The sequence below is a fragment of the Eurosta solidaginis genome, chromosome 4 (assembly GCF_040869045.1).
Source record: "Eurosta solidaginis isolate ZX-2024a chromosome 4, ASM4086904v1, whole genome shotgun sequence".
Taxonomy (NCBI): domain Eukaryota; kingdom Metazoa; phylum Arthropoda; class Insecta; order Diptera; family Tephritidae; genus Eurosta; species Eurosta solidaginis.
Window position 1 is genome coordinate 187,800,902 of NC_090322.1, and position 21,835 is coordinate 187,822,736.

At 34.0% G+C, this 21,835-nt stretch overlaps 1 protein-coding gene across 3 annotated transcripts in view; it reads left to right on the top strand.

The window, feature by feature from the left end:
- Positions 1-6,647: 6,647 nt before the first annotated feature.
- Positions 6,648-21,835, top strand: part of LOC137250791 (uncharacterized) — a 373,639-nt gene continuing 358,451 nt past the window's right edge. Inside the window, exons 1-5 of one of the 3 annotated variants that reach the window (XM_067784284.1) lie at positions 6,648-6,755; positions 6,849-6,999; positions 7,225-7,572; positions 7,645-7,996; positions 12,559-21,138. In XM_067784284.1, the coding sequence (XP_067640385.1) occupies positions 7,235-7,572; positions 7,645-7,996; positions 12,559-12,912 (1,044 nt within the window). In that variant the 5' untranslated portion in view covers positions 6,648-6,755; positions 6,849-6,999; positions 7,225-7,234 and the 3' untranslated portion in view covers positions 12,913-21,138. Of the gene's footprint in view, positions 7,000-7,224; positions 7,573-7,644; positions 7,997-12,558; positions 21,139-21,835 lie in introns of those variants that run through there. The other 2 variants (XR_010953065.1, XM_067784285.1) reach the window with 2 other exon arrangements.

Consider the following 21,835-nt stretch of genomic DNA (forward strand, 5'->3'; position numbering starts at 1 on the left):
ACACTGAAACTTAAATAATCTTTATTTGGCTTCGATATTTGAATAAAGTAGAATTTAGGGAGTATGTTTGTGTGTACATGTCCATGTCAGCGGACAGTCGAATATTTTTAGGTGGCTAATTGTAGCAATATGAGTGGATTGTCTAATTGAAAATATGTGGGCATGATTGCGACTAGCCAGTCATATGTAAAGTTATTTTCAGTCTCAAATCAATATTAGTTTTATTATTTAGACCAAACAGTAATAATCCGTTAGGTTAGATTGAATGGTAGCTATGCCGGTAGGGGAAACACACTTGGACATCATAAGATAACCTAAATGAAATGGTTGGCAGAGGATATTCTGGAGCGACTCACTTATGAAACTCTCTTGCGGCTTTAAAATTTTTGAGACATCTTTTGAGCTGAAGCTAAGCCCTTTAGAAGATACACAGTATATATCTTAAGAGTAAACTCTTGGGAAGAAAACCGATTTTAAGAAATAGTTGAGCTTTATGTAAACTACTTTTGATTTGAGGGATATTCATATGTCGCTTACGTGATGAACGTCCCATGTAATTACAACTCCTATATAACAATTAGGTCCGTGTGGACTTCACATATCGTCGGTCCAATGCCAAAGTCACGAATGTGTATATTTGATGTTTTGAGAAAAACGCGTAAGACATTGTTAAAAATAGATATTTAATTAATAGAGATTTAATTTTGTATTTTTCAACCACTATTGAAAGGTTTACTTTTGTAAACCACTAAGTAATTTTAATTGAAAAATGATTTTTAAATTTTTTTCAAAAAAAAATGCACATTTGTTGTTTTGGCTTTGCAAAATTTAACATATATAATATTTCGTTAAAACAAAAATGGCACATTCGTGACTTTGGCAATGTACCGACGATATACAGAGTGAGTCCATAGTGTTACCAGAAGTTTGCTCAACGACTATACTGAAAAATTCTATAAAAAATCAGGACCTACATGTGTATTTGCTACTCGTTGCTTCTAGATCTGATAGCTGTGCTCCTACGTTACTGGTGGCAGTAAAGTTTGTATTTACTATCAAAATACTTCCGGTATCAGAGCCAAAACCGAGGCTTTCTACACACTGTCCTCAGAGCTAGACTATGATTCTTTCGTTCTTACTGAAACTTGGCTAGATGAGAATTTTTTTGATGCGGAGTTTTTCAATCCGGCTCTTTTAGATGTATTTCGTAAGGGTAGAGACTATGCTAAAACTGGCCTTAGTAGAGGTGGTGGTGTACACATTGCTGCACGCAAACACCTTCGAGCTTCATTGTTTCATTTACATAATACTGACTCCTTGCTGGATCAACTATGCATTAAATTGCAAGGCGCTTGTGGTTTCCAGTACATTTGTGTGTCTTATATTCCGCCGGGTAGTTCTGATGCCCTATATAATATATTGACTGTGCATGATACAACTGGGAACAATCAACTTTGTATCCTGGGGGATTTTAATATGAGTAATATTTCATGGAGCTCCTTGGATGGTAATGCTGTTCTAACTCCATCGAATGTTACTACTGTCTCTGAGCCATACCTTATTGATAACTTTCAATGTATTGAACTAGTTAAAATTAATAGCCTTTTAAACTTACTAGACAGGGTCTTAGATCTAATATTTGTAAGCTACAATGTTAACCATAAGCTCTCGATAGCAGCTAGTTACATCTCCCCTCCAAATCAACATCATAGCCCACTGATGCTGGAGCTTGAGTTTTATCAATATTTCGAACTACCAACATTGTGATAATAGAGCGGCCTTTAACTACTCGCGATGTTATTTTGATGAGCTAAACATTTTGAGCAACAAAAAATAAACAGCCGTGGTTCTCAAAAGAACTCAAACGGCTAAGGAATTTAAAGAATAAGTTCTATAAAAAGCATAAACGCTCTACCAATGCCAATGTTCGTGAGCGCTACATATTTTACAGAGCTGAATTTAATAAGCTCAATAGATTTTTGTATCGGCGGTACATTCATAATGTTGAAAACAGTATTAAATGTAACCCTAAATATTTTTGGAGCTACATTAAGTCGAAAAAGAATTGTTCGGATATTCCGACATCGGTCCACCTTAGAGGTGTTTCGGCCAACTCAATTTCAGAAGCGGCTGACTTGTTTGCTGAATTATGTTCCTCGAATTTCGTTACGGATAATAGTAGTGGGGTGTCGTCTGAATATCTGCCAATTGTAGATACTTCCATCAATTTCGAGAAGCTATGCTTGACTGACTTGGACATAGCTAATGGTATTGAACAGCTAAAGATGTCAACCACAACTGACGCAGATCGCCTCTCGGCTGTCCTGTTGAAAGGTTGTTCATCTTTGATTGTTCCTTTAAGGCACATATTTAATATTTCACTATCTGCCGGGGTTTTTATTGATGCATGGAAATTGACTTTTATTACGCCTATCCTTAAAGGTGGTAACAAAAATGATATCGAAAATTATAGGCCGATATCCAAACTTACCACTGTGTCAAAGCTATTTGAGTGCATAGTTAAGAATAAAACTTATTTCTCCGTGAAACATCTACTATGTCCTCAGCAGAACGGTTTCGTTGCGGGTAGATCTACCATAATTAATCTGGCTGTTTTTACGGAAGACTGTTTGGATTCCTTTCAAAAGGGCTACCAAATCGACGCGGTCTATACTGATTTTTCTAAGGCTTTTGATAGGGTACTGCATCGAATACTAGCAAAACTTGAATGCTTGGGCTTTCACTCTGAGTTTCTGAAGTGGATCTCTTCTTACTTAGAGAACAGAAGCTGTGTCGTTCGTCTAGATAATGTGTCATCTTTTCCATTCGCCCCAACTTCTGGTGTCCCCCAGGGCAGCGTCCGGGATACTTGTTATAATGAATTTAGTTTTGAACTGACTCGTACTTCCGTCTGATAATATATAAATTGTTTCCAATTCTTTGTGCTCATTTTCTATGTTATGCATGATCTTTGTAATGAAACAATAAACATCATATTTATTGTGAATTAATTTGCCACTTATGATTGCAAAGGATTTGATTTCATCGAAAAGCCAAGCAACACATGTGAAGATAGTGACTTGACTATAACTAAAATGCGCTTCTTGAATTTCGTTTTGGCAGGACAAGCGATAGTTTTCAGCAAAGTCAATTTGCAAGACTACTGTATTTGGTGTTAAGTTAGCTTTTCTGCTTTCAAAATACTTCTGTTGGGACCGTTTAATATAATATTACAGTTTAAAAGCTGGCAATTGAATTTGAAGATCACGTATTAAATCTGCTAGTGGGGCAATAGTTTCATTTACCGTCAAGCGGTCCTGCACTTTCCTCCACTGCTTCCATTTAACTTCCCTGTTCATACTTTTTAATAAACCTATGGGAGTTATATCATGATTGATATCACGTACGCAATTCGCTCACTCATTGGTCATACACTCTTCTCTATTCACGTTACAACAAACTGTGGCAACCTTCTAGTAAAAAACTAAAATTAGCGTGTTGCTTACACAGACACATATTATGTGGGAACTTGCGATTTAAAAAATATGTCCTGCTTACGTTTTCAGAGGGAAATTCAGTTTTGAATGCTTCGTACGCTTCTCCTAACGTCATAAGCATAACACGTTTTGCAAATATTTCCCCCTTCCTAAGCACTGTGTCCTTTTTATTGTACGCTAATTCCGTCTTTTGTCAAAAACGCTTTTATAAGTTCCAACTATTTCTGATTGTGTGCTTACTTCTCCCTGTTTCCATGACAGTCCTTTTTAGTGATATACTTATTGCATAAACTCTTTAAAACTGCTCGTTTTTTCTTAGGTTTTTTGGTAACGCAGCCTCTGCTTTTTTCATAGCTTTCCCCTTCGTTTGCTTACATGTGTATGCTCGGTTCTTCACATTCTTAATAAAATCTTCTTTCCTTTTTTGACGCAATGTTTGCTGCCGCAAGCGATCCTTCTTTCGCTTTTCGTCAAGCAGACTTTGATTTATTTTTAGTTTTTCCTTTTGTTTCTTGCCAAACTTCCGTTTTCTTTCTGCTTCCTTCCGTTTATATTGCTGCCACTTGCCTTCATTTTCTTTCATCTTTTCCCGCCACTTCTTCATTTTTTGGAGCTCCTCATTGTTGTTTCCATCTAAAAACTATAATTTTAATATTTTATACTGAAACTATTTATTTATTTTTTATTTGATTACAGTAACGGACGCGACAAGTTTTAATCACCAACAAAATTGTTAATTCGACTCCTCGGGGAAAATTGAGTTTCATTTTTTGACAGAACTGTACATGCCTACTTTGTATTTGAAAGCTTTATTTTTTTGAAGTGCATGCTTGCTATAGGAACAACTTGTGTATTTTTTTGTAACGGACGCGACACACAGATAATTATAAAATCAAATCAGAATAACTCCGGTTTTCAAAATTTTGTCGACTTTATTTTTAATATTAAATAAAGGCCTAGAGATAGCTAATTTACAGAAATAATACCGATCCAGTTGGAACCAACTTACTATAGGGTGTAATATACCTGTCAGAAAACGGGTAAAATAAAAAATTCGAAAAGGGATTTTTTAATGTAATCGTCCTCTGTCTAGGATTATGGAAAACTAAATATTATTTCTAATCCATTCCATATACATATTCAGCTTTCATTGTAAATGAACAAAAATAAAATCTGACCACTTTGAATTTTTAGTTCGTGGTAGACCTTATTTGGGATTGGCCCATATATGTAAGCATCTCGATAGTTTCCAAGCTTCTAGCCTGTACAATGTGGAAGAAATTACGAAAACCCTCTTATCCGGACAATCGATTGCATGGGAGTTATATGCAATAGTGGTTCGATCCGGTCGACTCTAACAAATGATTAATCGGACATCCAAATATATCTGCACACCAAATTTCATCTCAAAAATTGTATGACTAATTAGCGTTCAAACAGACGGACAAACTGACATCGCTAAATCAACTCAGTTGGGCTGGATTCGATTTGATTTTTTGGAGAATCGATTTTTTCGAATCGATTCTTAAAAAAAATCGATTTGATCCATTAAATCGAGCTGAAAATTGTTTACCAAGGTTGTACCGCTAAAAAAGCTCGCCAGTTTGTTTCTCGTTACGTTGACTGAGGCTCTTTGGCAACATCAAGGAGTACCACAGGGTTTTTCACGGGTTCCTCCCATCGGAGTGAAATTGATAGTGTATTCGATACCTAAATATCATGCTTACTGTGTTTTTCCTAGATATTCCAATTTTGTGCGCAGACATTTCTTTAGCTAGTTCTGGCTTCTCTGCAATATTAGCTTAGAAATCACAAGGCGAATAACTTTTGGCTATAACCCTCTATTAATCTCTCATCATAGCTGCGGTATCGAGAGTCGATGGCATGGCCGTTTTCAAGAGAAAAGTAATGCCGATGAATTATGGTCATTTCCGTCGAACCAGCCAATAGGTCTTGTTATGGGAATTCATGAAAAGTTTCGGCACAGCAAGTGTTCCTATCGGCATCCGTATTTGGAAACAGACGAAGCGGAAGACATCCGGCAAAAAGACTTGATCTCCCTTGGTGCTCGCAATTGGTGTCAGTTATTTATTTAATAATTTGGGAAAATTTTAAAGAACGTGACATCAGGACGGACAAGGTGACAGCTGTTTCGATTATACCTTGTAAATTTCTTCAAAGCCTTTTCTCCCTGGAGTGGTATTTGAACCCGCACTCCTACAATGGTTGAAGTGTTACAAACTCATTCAGCCACGTCATGCCTTAGTTGTTGTAAACTTTATCCCAATTGCCTTCCTTGCATATTTTATTCTTTTTCCACAGTACATACTTTGTATGTAATCATGTGTTCAAGTTATGCTTGTTGGTAAGGCGGTTTCAAAGAAACTGGTATTTTTTTTTTGCTTTTTGTTCTATTTATAGAACTACAAAGAATTAACCAATGTTGTCTATTTGTATGAAGTCAGTTATGTTGACCGCGATTAGCTGGCTGACTTGCGCAACTGCAATGCCAAAATCTCATAGGCGACAAAGCACCAATTGTTGGTGATGATAAAATTTCTTCATATTTCTCCTTTTACTCAGAGCCACCATCATAATGGCGTATAGTCATAGTTCATGTTTTTTAAAAAAGTCGAGCTTTTTGAAAATTTAAACACTATTTTATTTGGTCTGTGAATACGCGCCAATAAAGCTAAATTTATAAAATGTTGCAAAAAATATATTTTCTGCACGTTTTTATCAATAGATATGAAATAGGTACAGTTGCTGAAAGATGATCAAAATTAAACGATTCTAAAAGAAAATCAATTCTTCATTTCTTAAAAAAAAATATGGAATGAATCGATTAAAAATCGAATCGAAATCCAGCTCTACAACTCAGCTTGTCATCTTGGTAATTTCGGTATACTTATTGTTGGGTGTATCTCTTCGCGATTCGGACCAAACGTTCATATGTCTGATTTCTTTTTCATGAAAGGCATAACAATTTGGTTTAGTACTTAGGCACCCTGTGCATCTTTTCAGAGCATGCGCACTGCAGGTAGAGAGCGCATCTCATCCGAGCCCTATCATAACGTATTTTTAGGGGTTGCTCTTTTTTGCTATTATTTATTTTCTAATTGTATCAACTGCAACTGGCTTTCAATGTAAATAGTGCATTTATATTTACTTGATTATCATTAAAAATAAAAAATAAAAAGTTAGGTTACTAAAAAATAAATCTCAAACCGAAGATTTTGTTCATACTTGCCAAAGAGTGTAAGCGTTATTAACAAGAACATGCCTCTTCTTTTCCCTAAGTTACTACAATCAACAATACTAACTAACAGGACACTCTCTTATATTTTCAAGTGATACAGATATTTCTCAAAAAAGTCGCAGTTAAATGTTCCTTTACAAGCAAAGTGGTACAACTTAAAATTTTTTCTACTGCAATTTTGCTATAAAAATAAAACTTAAATTACAAGATTTGATTATTCAATTAAACAAACAAAAAGTGAAGGTATGTTCAACTAAATACAAAATATTAAATCGATATTTTACGGTGTAATTGCTTATTATAAACGAAAAAATGTTTTGCTTGATGACAAAGAAATAGTTTTCTAAATAAATAGTTTTCAAATGTGCTTTGGAGATTGTACTCTTTTAAAGAATATAAAAATATTTTAATACAACAAATATGAGCAATTTTACAACTTTATCCACTCGCTTTTTTTCTTCTATACAGTAGTGAAAAAATGTTGAGCAATTGTGTTGGTAATTGTAATTATGCTGGCCCACCGCCTAATTCTATACTATCAATGCCGCCACCACCCTTGCCGTCCTTTTTACTCCAGCGTACTGCTATAATAACAGCAGCAGCACTACCAACAAACGATACCAATCCATGTTTTGCACCCTTCTTATGTGATCCCAGTCCAAATCCACGCGAAAGTGGTGGCATCGAATTTGTCGAATTGACTAGCATCGATTCGAAAGGTTTGGAGAACACTTGGCTCTTTGTGCTGATATCGTGTTGTGTTGGTGTACTTATTTTGGGTGGCCTGCTTGCGGTCATATTACTCAAGTGCAGAGAGTAAGTCAACTTCAACTTAATAAAAAGAGATTTATTTTTTTTATATATTAAATGTGTAATTTTTTTTTACAGCACACTATTCTCTAGCTGCAATTTATCTTATCACGATTCGAATCTTAAACAAACTGGTATGACCGGTTTGGGAGATACGTCATCGAAAGCTAATCCATTTATGGCTGGTGGTATTTTATATCCATGCACTACTACCACTAATCGCGATACATTACAATCGCAATTGGCAAATGATAGCCGTTTACTTTGGGCTACTTTAACTCCGCATGGCACACGTCACTTTATTTCTGATTATCCAGTTGGTAATGGTAATGTTGTACAAGATGGCCATTATGAGGTGGTGGACTATCGAACTAAAGTACCAAGTCCTAATCCAACTTATCGTGATTATGTGAAACGTGTACCAGTAAAGGTAAGAAATAATATTTACAGTTGTGGTCGAAAGAAAACGTTTCATTCATAGTTCAATATTTATCTTTTTCATTGAGTTTAATAAAACTCATGATAAATTTATTTCTATTTCATCAATTGTGAGTTGAAACAAGTAGGGAAGGCTAATTTCGGATGTAACCGAACATTACATACTCAGCTGCCAAATTACAGCTTGCAAAGCTTTTAAATTACCTTCTTTTAAAAGTAGGCGGTACCACGCCCATTGTCCAAAATTTTATTAATTTTCTATTCTGTGTCATAAAGTCAACCCACCTGCCAACTTTCATCGCTTTAACCGCACTTTTTCGGTTTTTCGAAATTTTCGATATCGAAAAAGTGGGCGTAGGTCCGATTTCGTTTATTTTAAATAGTGATCTGAGATGAGGGCCCAGGAACTTACATACCAAATTTCATTACGATACCTAAAAATCTACTCAAGTTATAGTGTTTACGGACAGATGGACGGACGGACGGACGGACATGGCTAAATGAAAGTATATATCTATCTCGATTAGTTTATGCCGTTACGGGGTACCGTTATGCGAACAAAATGTATATACTTTGTGAGCTCAGCTCAGCTGAGTATAAAAATTGAGTGCCGTATTCATTGTGGATAAAACAAGTGTAATATCTTCAGCATAGACTCAAAATATTTCTATTTGTTATCGATCACCCGATTTTTAAGGTGATCATCATGGTCTCATCCGTATGTATATATTTCTGTCACTCGCTGAAGATAGCCGACCCTATGCGACGCCATATCAGGTAGTTGACGGATATTATGTCACACTTGTTTTGTACATATTGAATCTTCACTTCAAATTCATTGAAATATTTTTTATCGCATCAAAATTGTTCATAAGTTCTGTTTATCGAACCCAAAATAAGTGTAGCAGAGCCGTGATGCAATAAAACGAGTATTTCGCTGGCAACCTGAAGGGTTGCGCTACACAGCCCCTTGAATCTGGTATTTTAGTCGCCTCTTACGACAGGCATACTTACCGCGGGTATATTCTGACCCCCTAACCCGCTGGGGGTAAGGAAAAACGTCTGCTGATATTTTGCTACTTTTTAATGTTATATGCGGAAAAAGCCAAGCTTGATATATGTTTACATTGGAAAAGGGAGATAGAAAGAAAGGGAAAATCCAAAGAGGGAAAGGAGAAGCGAAAGTAGAGGATGTCGGAAAAGTAAAAGAACAAGCGGAAGAAAGAAAAAGTGAGAATAACTGTTATAATTTGAGAAAAAAGTAGGAAAAAAGAGGTTGGCATGAAGAGTAAGAATAACATTAGTAAGGATAAGCTTAAGAGTTATACCTAGAGTTAGATAAGGCAAGGGCAAGAACAGGAAGAGTAAATGGAAAAGGGGAAGATTTACGAAAGAAAGAAAGGGAACTAGAAAGTGCAGAGGGAAGAAGAGGGTGAGATAGAGGAGAGAAACGTGGATAGATAAAGAAAGTCAGAAGAACGTCTGTCCGGTTTCCAGGGATAGCCAGAACAGTTTAAAATTAAAATCCAATAAGCCACACACTTGTTTGTGGCCATAACGTAAATTTATAAGCTCTGATTTTTTTGAAGCATCGTTAATGTAAAGCATCTGCCGTTATATATTTTTACACCATCCACCTCTTTTTGCTAATTGAGCCTATCTCTTGACACTTGGTTTAAATAGATAAATGTTGGGTCTTGTGACCCCTTACCGCCAATTCCAAGTTTTCGTATTACACGCTTTATTATCCTTATAGAGATATCAACCATTTACGTCCAGCAGAAATTTTAATCAAAATATAACATCTATGAAGTAAGTTCTTACGTAGCCCTGAGTAAGAGCCTTAGAGAGTGAAAGTTCTTAAAATTTTCCGTAGCTCAATTTTAATTAGCCCATGAAATGGTTCCAAGAGTTGAACCTTATTTTTAACCTTTGGAATACCTTAATTACTATAAACAAGTTCATTCAATGCTTTTAATTAGAATATGTCCCATCCATGACACTTACACTTTACATAATAGCAATAAAATTATTTAAGAGCAATTTGTTATTTTTACAACATCCTATTTCCCAAAAGTTCGTGTATCTAAAAGGATCCAATCAAAAAGAGCTACTTCTATATATTCGCAGAATATTTATATTAACTGCAATAATGGGTAGCGTCTATTTTTTGTCCCACCCGTGACATTTATAAAACTTTCTATAATTTGCATATATGTACATATACTATGACAATATGAGTTTTTTATACTCAGCGTGCTTTGCAGACAGAGTATATTAACTTTGATTGGATAACGGTTGGTTGTACAGGTATAAGGGAATCGAGATAGATATAGACTTCCATATATCACAAACATCAGTATCGAAAAAAAATTTGATTGAGCCATTTCCGTCCGTCCATCCGTCTGTCCGTTAACACGATAAATAAAATAAATAAATGTAAGGCGCGATAACCTCCGAAGATATCTAAGGCCGAGCTTCTCTTCCAATTTGCGTCGTGCTCCTCTTGCTTTTCCCTACAAATTGGCCGGACGGGACCTACATGTTTTATGCCGATTCCGAACGGCATCTGCAAGGCAGATGAGTTTTGCCAAACACTGCCGAGGGGCGACCCCACTTAGAAAAATTGTCTTCTAATTGAAAAACCTTATTTCTAAAATTTTGATGTTGCTTTGCCCGGGGCAATCGGTTAAGGACCACGCCCACTTTTATATAAAAGATTTTTAAAAGGGTCGTATACGAATAAAATAAGCTATATCTTTGCAAGAAGAGCTTTATATCAATGGTATTTCATTTCCCAAGTGGATTTATAACAGTAAATAGGAAAAACTTTAAATTTAAAAAAATGGGCGTGGCAACTCCCCTTTTATGACTAAACAGTTTTCTATGTTTCGGGAGCCATAACTCCAAGAAATATTAACGGATCGTAATAAAATTGGGTACACAGATTTTCCCTATAGCTGGAAATATTTCTAGAGAAAATAGGCGAGATCGGTTAAAGACCACGCCCACTTTTATACAAAAGATTTTTAAAAGGGTCGTAGACGAAAATAATTAGCTATATCTTAGCGAAAAAGAGCTTTGTATCAATATAATTTTACTTTTCAAATTGAATTATAACATTAAATTGGAAAACACTAAAATATTTGAAAATGGGTGTGGCACCCCCCTTTTATGACTAAGCAACAATAACTCGAAGAAAAATTAACATATCGTAATGAAATTGTGTACACATATTTTCCTTATAGCAGAAAATATTTCTAGTAAAAAAGGGCTGGATCGGTTAAGGACCACGGCAACATAGATATAAAACAAGTTTAAAAGGGTCGTAGACTAGAATAATAAGCTATAACTTAGCAAAAAATAGTTTTGAATCAATGATATTTCACTTATCAAGTTTTATTGTAAGAGGAAATGGGGAGACATTTTTTTTTTAAACGGGCGGTGCAACGTGTTATGTAGAAAAGTAATTTATCTGAAATGAAATGTGCAATAGAAGCTCAACTGAGTATCTAATGTTCGGTTACACCCGAACCTAGACACCTTTACTTGTTTAACATAACATCAAAGATTGAATGTTAAGTGTCTCAACCTATTTATTAGACCTTGAAATCCCCAGCTGGTTTTATCAGAATGCCTTAACAAAGATGAAATATTGCGTACCACCCGTGACGATGGAACCTCCCAACTATTGAAAACCGAATTTTATAACAACTTTTCAAATCTTTTTTTTTAATATAGCAACTTGGCGTAATTTGGCAGATATTTTGTTTCCAAACTCAGTGTTTTCCAACTGTTTTATGCAAAATTTCTTTCGACAGAATTACAATTTTTAATTTTCGAGTTTGGATTACTGATACTGACGTAAACCCGCATCTGTTCATACATCTCGCGACATTTTTCGACGTGTTTTAGCGGTCGAACATAACAAGGAGTGGGTTTGGTGGACACGTAGTATTAGAATTATTGAAAATAATGCACAATGATTTTTTTTTTAAGTTTGAAAAATAAAAAACATGACTTAATTGAGAAGCTACTCAGAAAAACTGAGGAGTTCCATATCAAAACGCAATAAGTGCACATTCAATTTTTTCGAATTTTGACATAACCGTTTTCTTATTATTAAGAATTCATGAGCTTAACACCGACTTATAATAAATGAATGTTCAATTATTATGTTTTTCTGAGAGAAACTGAAAAGAAAGAAAGAAACATTTACTGGCAATTTGTGATGGTACCATTTCGAAAACCGCCACGAGTCATCATAAGGCAAGCATAAACATAATAATTGAACATTCAGTTATTATAAGCCGGTGTTAAGCTCATGAATTCGTACTAATAAGTATAAATTGAACACACCATTAAACAAGCAAACATAACCATTTTGTAATTTACAATATCTTCCAAACTGTTCATAAAATTTAGAAGGAATAAGACTTTTTTACTTGTTATTTATAAATAGATCTAAGCCTTAAAAAACATTATAGAAAAAATAGAAATAAATGTCTATATCTACAACTCGTACTCATCCAATATCTGTTCGTTTATTTTCAGTCTTTTGACAATAATGGCTTTGTTGACTATGACTATGAGGATCCAACACCACTTATGGATTCCTATCATGATGATTTAGATTCTGGATATCAAGAACCACAAGAAGTGCTCAATAGTTTGCAACGCGTTTCACCACGCCCCGTAGTCTCATCACCAACACGTATCGATAATCCAAATATGGCGCCACTCAATTATTATCCATCATATCGTTCCAATTATCATTTGAGCAACACTAACACATTACAATCCAATCACTCATCGGCTACTATAAATCGTAAAGCAACATTGACACGTCGTATAAGTGATGCCTCTTCCTATGGTTCAGGTACAGGCAATACCAATACTAAGCAGTAAAATGGTGTTAGAATATGTCAAGCAGTAAAGTGAAGGTAAACAAAGGTTAAAGGTAAAAGTCTTAGGGTTACAGTTACCTCGGAGATTGCTAGACTATCAGGAAAATATTTTATGATTTAAATGCAGCCATACATACAACGAAGCGCGAATAGTTGTGGGAAGTTTGTAGGTACTTAAGTTTACCAATTTTTAGGGCGAGTTTTAACTTTAGTTGAAGCTGACCTCATTTTGAAATGCGACCATACAAAATTTTCAAACCAAATTTTTTTTTAGCAAATTCGTCATTACCAGAACGTTGAATAGTATCTCAAAATATTGACTTATGTTCTTATTTTAGACCTCTAACTTCATTTCTATTTAAGCTATATAATAGCATCTGATTTCAGTTAAGAGAAGGATTTTGTCAAGTTAAAATGATACGCATACATAAATTTTATTGAATTGTTTATAGAGACAAAAAAGTATACAAAAGAGGCTACCAGCGCAAAAGTTGTGTAACCAACAATTTATTTCCCGAGTAAAATAGTTCCCTATATTGTGAACTTTCATTCCAACAAAGGACTAAATCACCCCTTTGCACTCATAGATATGCCTTTTTTTAGCCGGGGTTACGTCACTTTTGCGCCTTGTTTATGCTTTAACCTATCATTTGACTATTTTGGTCAAATTGTCCATTAGTGCACCATGCTTAGACAAAAAATATTAATAACAGTTGGTCGATGAATCTTCTTAGTGCAGAAAACTAAATTTTTCATCTTCCGGAAGTTCATGGTTTTTGGGGGAAAAAAATATTTCGATGTTGAGTGTTTACTCTGCGGTCTGACGCATGTATCTATTGGGACTCGGAAAATTATTCTAGCTGTATTTCGTTGCTAACTATTACAATTAAAACGCTTGCTAGCTTACCGAATTGCATGGAAAGCAACAAAAAAAGTAATCGAGTTGAGTTGGCTAAGCGGTTTCAGTTGTCGACCTGACTGATAGTGTTGTACAGTGTTGCATATTCAAAAATAGGGCACTGTTGTGATCGAGCGAATGAAATGAACATACGAATGTGCAGATAAACAAATATAACAAAATAACAGCGTGACGGCAGGGTAACATACATACAAAAAAAAACCCGCATTTCATGTATTTTGTTTTTGTAATTCTCAAACACTGCGCTAGAAGTAGAAATTTCATAGCAGCTAAAAAAAAGTACCAATTAGCTGATAAACTTCCACCATCTGTATGGTTTTGCCATAGTGAAACTGTTTAGCTAGTTGAAGCGTTTTTTTCAAGCTCGCTTGCAAAAAAAAGCAACTTCTATTATTCGACTAACCGGTTAGTCAATTATTTAGCATGAGCTCCAATACCTGCAAAGCAAAAATTATGAAGAGTTGGCTTTGCTTGGCAGCATACACGCGAGAAGTGACAACTGGCGCAAAATTTTGATCATATTTTAACAATAGTCGTGTTTTTTTTTACACGCGTATACGTTTTCGTTTGCGTGTAAAAAACGCTTATCCTCGCTTAGATAATGATTAGGAGACCCATCTAGCGGCATTGGTTAAACAACTAGCAACAGCACAGGGTGTACCGAAAAGCGGAGACTCAACCCTCTGTTGTATGTCTGTGTATAACATATAGCTGAATCAGTTGCGATGAATTGTGGATACACACCATTTTTAGAGGTGAAACATAGAATTAGTGTTGAGGTGAAACATAGACACATATTTCAGTTACATCTGAGTATAATGCGTATTAAAAATTAGTAGTACTAATTTTATGCGCAGCAATTTCAGAGGTGTATTTAAAGTTTGACGCTTAGCAGTCCATATAAAGTTTAAGCGTCTATAGATGTAAACAAAACACGGCTAATTTGTTATTTAATATGTACACACATTTTAAATAGTTTAAATGAATCGTTAACATGAATTGTCATTCTCATACAATTATCTGAAATAAATCTCGAACACATCTAAAATCTTATTGCCGAAAGTCAATTTCCTTTTTCTGAAATCCGATATACACATCCTAAAATTCAGTTAACTATTCTGAAATCCAAATTTGATTTTCTGCAATCTAATTCCCTGTTCTGAATTCCTATTTACACATTCTGAACTACATATTCCTATTTTCAAATTACAATTTCTGAAATCCAGGTCCCTATTCTGAAATACAATTGCTCTTCTCTGATTTCAATCTGGAAAAGTTGTAGAGTTATCCTCATTTACTTTTATCGTAATATATACAACAGTTTACTCTAAAATTCTATACCTCCATTAGTATTCTTCGTGAGGAATACATTTAACCTTAAATGCTGCATTTTTAATCACAAATATTATGATCAAATTTTGGAATTGTATCACATCTGAATAGTGGAAGAGCACCATTGTAGTGCTATATTTAAATAATTTTAAAATTGGATATTTATAATTAAAAAAAAAACCAATACTACTTCGTTTAGGAAACTTCAAGCTTCCCAGAAAATCAAACAAAAACAAGATCATATTGGAAACAACATTACTGAATTCTTATTTTGATAAATTATAATTCAAAAGCTAAACTAATGAATAAATCAAGAACATTTATAAAAATGTAAACAATATGCACCGCAATAAAAATAAAATACAAATAATTAAAAAAAAAATGCATATACATAAACAACTATTTTGCACTCAGCAACTAGCAGCAAAAAAAAAAAAAAACAACCTATTCATAAAACATTTTTTAAAAGCGTATTGAAACAACAAAAAACCGATGCACGCTGGAGTATTTGATCAATCTAGCTGACCAAAATTAAAACAACGGGTTTATCTATGCAAAAAGTAGTTTTCTTAATTCATTGTTATAGAAAAAATGTTTGACAGTAAATTTAGTGCGTATTCAGTATTAGTATCAATATTTATTGAAAAAACGTCGTGTTAATCATATTCAGCATCTATCGTAAAAGGTTCATTGGAAAATTGCATTGGCATTTTTCTTATTCGCGGTTTCTTTTTCATCAAAATGTTTTGAAACAAGGCGAATCCATATAAAGTGATGGCAAATTGAATTCAATGCAAATCGAATTCAAAAGAAAATTAGCGCTGATTTCGATTAACTGAACCAGATACGGATAGAAATTTAACATGCAAATGCAATAACAACGTTGTGATCCTGATATTTATCTGGTTAAATTTCTGATCCGTATAGCAATTCTGTTCGTTTCGTTTTCTGTAGTAGAGTTTTTGACAGCTAACCATTTTTGAGTTAGTAGCACTCATGGCGGAACGATATTATTGGCTCATCTCTACAGCAACAACATACCTTTGTTCAGATTGTCAAAATCAGCGTGTCGGTGTTAGACAAATGGAATGGAATGAAAACATAAAACTTAGCAGCTTTTGTGTGTAGCAAGCAAATGTTGTCAATATTTTGGTTTCATTTTGAGTTTGCTATCATCTTCTGACAATCCCTACTCCAGTGAAATGAAAAAAATAAAACCAGCTGATCAGATGAGCCAACCATATAATAGCACTGTAATAAATATGTGTACATATGTGTATACATAAAAGATTTCTCCATATTTAAAAGCAAAAACTTGGAAAGAGTAAACAACTTGAAGAAAATGTAAGGGAAATAAATAGTTTATTTACATGCGAAACTATTTAAATGTTAATAATTCTATCAGTATCTTCAATTTTTGTGTACGTTTCTTTCTTATTTTCAACAAAACAGATGTTTTATATTAGTGCTACCAACTCTCATTAGGTTGATCCAGATCGTTCCAATGAGATTTGATCGTGAGCCAGAGCTCGATAACTCAATGGAACTCTCCTGTTGTTGTACCAAGGCGCTGTTTGGAAAATATCAAGAAGAAGCAATCAGCTGATGGGGTAACAACACCTGGTACTGAATTCGCCTTGCTCTTAAATGTTTTCTTGCAAAATTGTTTCGGTAAATGTGAAAATGCGTATTAGTTACTCCGCTGTAGGTTCATTAAAGATTGCAGTTTTATTCATACTGATATTTCATCTACCAGAGCTGCCTATTTATATTTCATTTAAAATAAACATCGAGTAGTAGGTATTTATATTTTCTACAACTTTGGATGTCCACGGTTCAATTCCTTTACATTTTAGATGGGCTTTGCGATATACACTATTCACTAGATATCTAAAAATGTCATTAAGCATATTTTTTTATTTAAATGGCATATTTTAAAATTCGACTTTTGACCGGCTAGGTTAGGTTAGGTTGAACTGGCCAATCAGTGAGGTCCTCACATAGACTGAATGAGTCCATAGTGTTACCAGAGCTTGCTAAAGAATCAACTGAAAGACCCTATCAGAAACTAGGACCTATGTTATAAAATAAATCCGTCATCTTGGCAAATACTATAAGTTTGGCCGGCTGAATTGATGAAATGCCCCATTGTGCGATGCTTAATAATTTTAAGATTTACATATACATTAATACATACATACTTTGTATAATTAAATAAATAATTGTCAAAAATTATTGTGAAAATGGCGGCTTTCTATTGATCTCTTGACGCAGCAGAAAAGTAACGAATATGACGTTGAAAACCAAGAAAAAAAATTAAGAAAGGAATTTAAAAATATAATAAAAATTTAACTACATAAATCAAATAAATAAATACTCAATCGCTAGAACTACAAGGAAAAGTATTAACGCGTGTTTACAAGAATAAGACACACAAACAGAGAAAAACTAAAAAACCAGGGACCATAATATAATGAATTTCACAATCATTGTTTAGTTTGCACAATAGATCTGCACAAAGGTCGCAGTTTAGTTATTTAATGATAATGATCGATATTTATTAATTGTTGTAAACTTTTTAAAAAAAAAAAATTAACAATAACTAATGACCAATATTTTCATGTTTAATTTTTATTTATTTATTTTTTTTTTCAAAAATAGAAATCAAAATTATGTTGGAGTTAAACGTTTTTAAATTAAAAATAATCGTTATTGTCTTTTGTCTGGCCCGGTCTGCAATAAAATTAAACTTGAAAAAAGAGCGATTTAATTTTTTATCTCGTTTATACCGGTAGAATACAGAAAGTAACTATTATTTTTATGAAAAACTAGTTCAAGTTAATACTGGTCAAACAAAAAATAAAATGAAACTCCGAAAACAGTAATTACCCCAGAAGCATATAATAAAACTCAAGACTAATTAGCTTTAATTTAAACATTTTTTCAATTTTGAGTTTTTTGTAAACCAATGATTTATTCAAAGAAAATATGAAAGTACTTATTGAAAGCGGTCCCTGAAAAAAAAAAAACGTTTTATGTGGGCTAATTTCTGCGAATTCTACATCCCATAATTCTTTTTTTAACTTAAAAAATAAAAACTAAAAAAAAATTGAGGAGTTGCGTTCAAAAGTGAATCAAGGGGCGATGTTCCCGTTTTTGCGAAAATCAGCTCAATAGGAAGAATAGGTCCAGTTTTATACCTACACCAAATATTTTTTTATATCTCTGAAACTGACTTCGTAACATCGCAAAATGTTAAGCTCTGTGCTGACCTCTTATCAAGTTTTACCTCCACGGATTGAAAACCAGTTTCACTCAAACGATAGATATGAAACGGTCCATCTTTTTTTGAAAATGAAAACCAATTATGATTAGAAATTGTCCCCATCTCACATATGTTATTACTCCGATTCACCATTTTAGAGCTATTGCGATTTCAAAAATAGTTTTTGATCACGGATCGTAACACACGATACGGGCGCTGATTTTTTGTTTTGTTCTTATGCCTGCCATATATTCTATGTATGCTGAAATTTTATATTTACACTTTTTTATATAGGAAGTGGGACACGCAAAAATTTCATTGACGTACCACTGTTGCATCTATCCTATATGAAGATCTGCTTAAGGCACTTCGTTTTTGTTTACAAATTTACCTTTCAAATATAAAAACAATCAAAGCGATTTTTATATGTAAGTGCAAAGCAAAGGCACTTTCATATGGTGAACGAGCACTTCGGTATACAAAACGAATTTACACTAACAAATTGACAACCAAAAATTTTTCAAAAGTATTATGACACTGGAAAAATTTTCTATTCAAAATTGATTTATTAAGAAAATTAAAATTACTTCAGTCATTTAGGGTTTTGACCTCGGAATTTTTCAGTTGTTCTTGAGTATTTCGGTGACACAGCGATTTACGAAATTATTTAGGCAATCGATATATGTATAAAAACTTTTGATGAACATTTAAAAATTTTATTTTGATTTTATAAAAACAAAAAAAACTATTAATTCCGTGTATATACAATTTCGTACATGTACTGTGATTTGCACTTCAATGTAAAAATTTTTGAGCAGCACTGGTTATATGCAAACAGGCAACATCTATCCCCAATTTATTTCATAAATATTCCTTTAAGAAAATGTTTAAAATATTACAGCAACAAAAGTGCTATAACACCACAAATGTTTAAAACACGAAATTCTCTAAACGTAAATTTCAAAGAACTAAATTTTTTTTAACTGCACGCAACTCCTCAATTGGTAAAAAAATTAACCAAGTTATCATATCTCTTGGAGCTATTTGGCTACGATAGACTTATCCACTTCAAGCATCACATGGCCAGCCAATCTTGCGTTGCGCCACGCCAATATGGGCTCCCAATCTACACAACACTCCCTGGAGAAAGTTGGAGCCCTGCCAAAAATTCGCCCATAGAACTGTGCTACGAGATGTCTCCTTACTACGACTGAACACGATTTGCATAGCGAGACGGAAGTGCTATATCCCAGTAAAATTGTAGTGGTCTAAAATGTCGGCCAACAACAAAAAAATCTCACTTTTTGCTGGGATGTTAAAGAGCGCAATGAGATGCTCAACGATAAGTTTTAGCTGACGCAACAGTACTCGTTGCGCTAGACCTATCAAAAGCTTTTATACGGTCAACCATGGTACGATGCTGCAAGAGCTGGAAGAGTCTACCTTTCCCCCATGTCTTAAAAGGTGGACCGCAAATTATCTGGGTGGTCGACAGGCATCGGTGCAATTTAGAAATGAATCATCTAAACCAAGAAGAATCAGTGAACTCTATGCCAGGAATTACCCGGTGAATCCTGTACTCAAAGAACAATACCCAAAACTTGTAGAAGAGGAACGCACACTCCTTAGGGAAACGCTAGTCACTCTAGCTCAACTTCGATCTGGATACTGTAACAGGTTAAACTCTTACCTATCCAGAATCAACCCCTACATACAAAACATATGTTCTGCTTGTAACGTGTCCCCACATGACACCAACCATCTCTTCAACTGTATTGTGGAACCAACGCCTCTAACACTCCTCTCATTATGATCCACCCCTGTTGAAACAGCAAGTTTCCTTGGACTCCCGTTAATGGATATTGATGACAATTTGTGATCGGTGGGGCGAAGTACTGCTACAACGACAACAACAGCTAGTTCCCAAACAGACGACTGTTCTATGCGGCTGTACTTCCAAAAAAGCATATATCCCCACAGAATCGCCATAAGAAAGTTGAATGTCTTTTGAAAAGTTTTGCTGAAATAACTTTTACAAGTTAAAATGAATGTTAACTGGGAGTCGTAGCTTTCGTGGAAAATTATACCCCATAAATAAAGCTCTAAAAACTCACTGAAGTAATTCCTAAAAGATAAATTTAAGAAATCGCACTATATAAAAATTACATAAATTTACATAGATAACGTTAACATTTGTCTATAAACTAAGTCCTAAAATTGAACTTAAGTATTTTTGTTTTATAAGCCTCAAAGGTCTTTACGTTCACTTGAAACCGGGCCTTGTATTAATTTTTACAAACGCAATATCTACCTACCAGGTTTAGGCATTAATATGTATATCGCAAACCTAGACTTGAACGGGAGAATGAAAAAAAAAACCTATTTTCTTAATGTTACTACTTGGTTCCTTAACGCGTTACCTACCGCTCGGTACACTCAATTTCAAAATAGCTCTACTACTCATCGAGAAAGTGCTTGGTAAAAACTGTTATGTTCATAACAATAATGCTCAATATATATTTATACTAATTTACCAGTTAACTCTGTTGTATTTTATCATTCTTCTTTAAAAATAAATAAATAATTTGTTTAATTCATATATGTAAGTATGTAGATTTAAGCATATATTTACTATAATTATGTGTTGTATTTTTCCTATATTACTATTTATATTAAGTAAAAATAAATAAATCAAATGTGTAACACAACTATTTCCGTTTTTTTTTAGTGCACTCATCGCATGGAAACTACCCAATTAATTTAAAAACAAATTCTGAGTAGATGAAAGTAGCAAAATTCACGAAGAAAGTTTTATTGAAACGTTATTCATTTCATTTATTGATGTCACATTAGTACAATGAAATCTATGATCACTTATAGTACAACAGTATATAGAACAGCAAAAATACAGATAATTCTAAAAGCTATGTAAGGTCATAACATAAGAAGAACAAGTAAAGGTGTCTAAGTTCGGGTGTAACCGAACATTATATACTCAGCTTCAATTGTACATTTCATTTCAGATAAATTACTTTTCTACATAACATGTGGCACCGCCCGGTTGAAAGAAAAATGTCTCCCCATTTCCTCTTACAATAAAACTTGATAAGTGAAATATCATTAATTCAAAACTATTTTTTGTTAAGTTATAGCTTATTATACATAAAATTGCTTAGTCTTAAAAGGGGCGGTGCCACGCCCATTTTTTTAAATTTAAAGTTTTTCCTATTTACTGTTATAAATCCACTTGGAAAATGAAATACCATTGATATAAAGCCCGTTTTTGCAAAGATATAGCTTATCTTATTCGTCCACGACCCTTTTAAAAATCTTTTATATAAAAGTGAGCGTTTTCCTTAACCGATTTCGATAATTTTTCTTCAAAGCATTCTTTATAGTAAAGGCAGC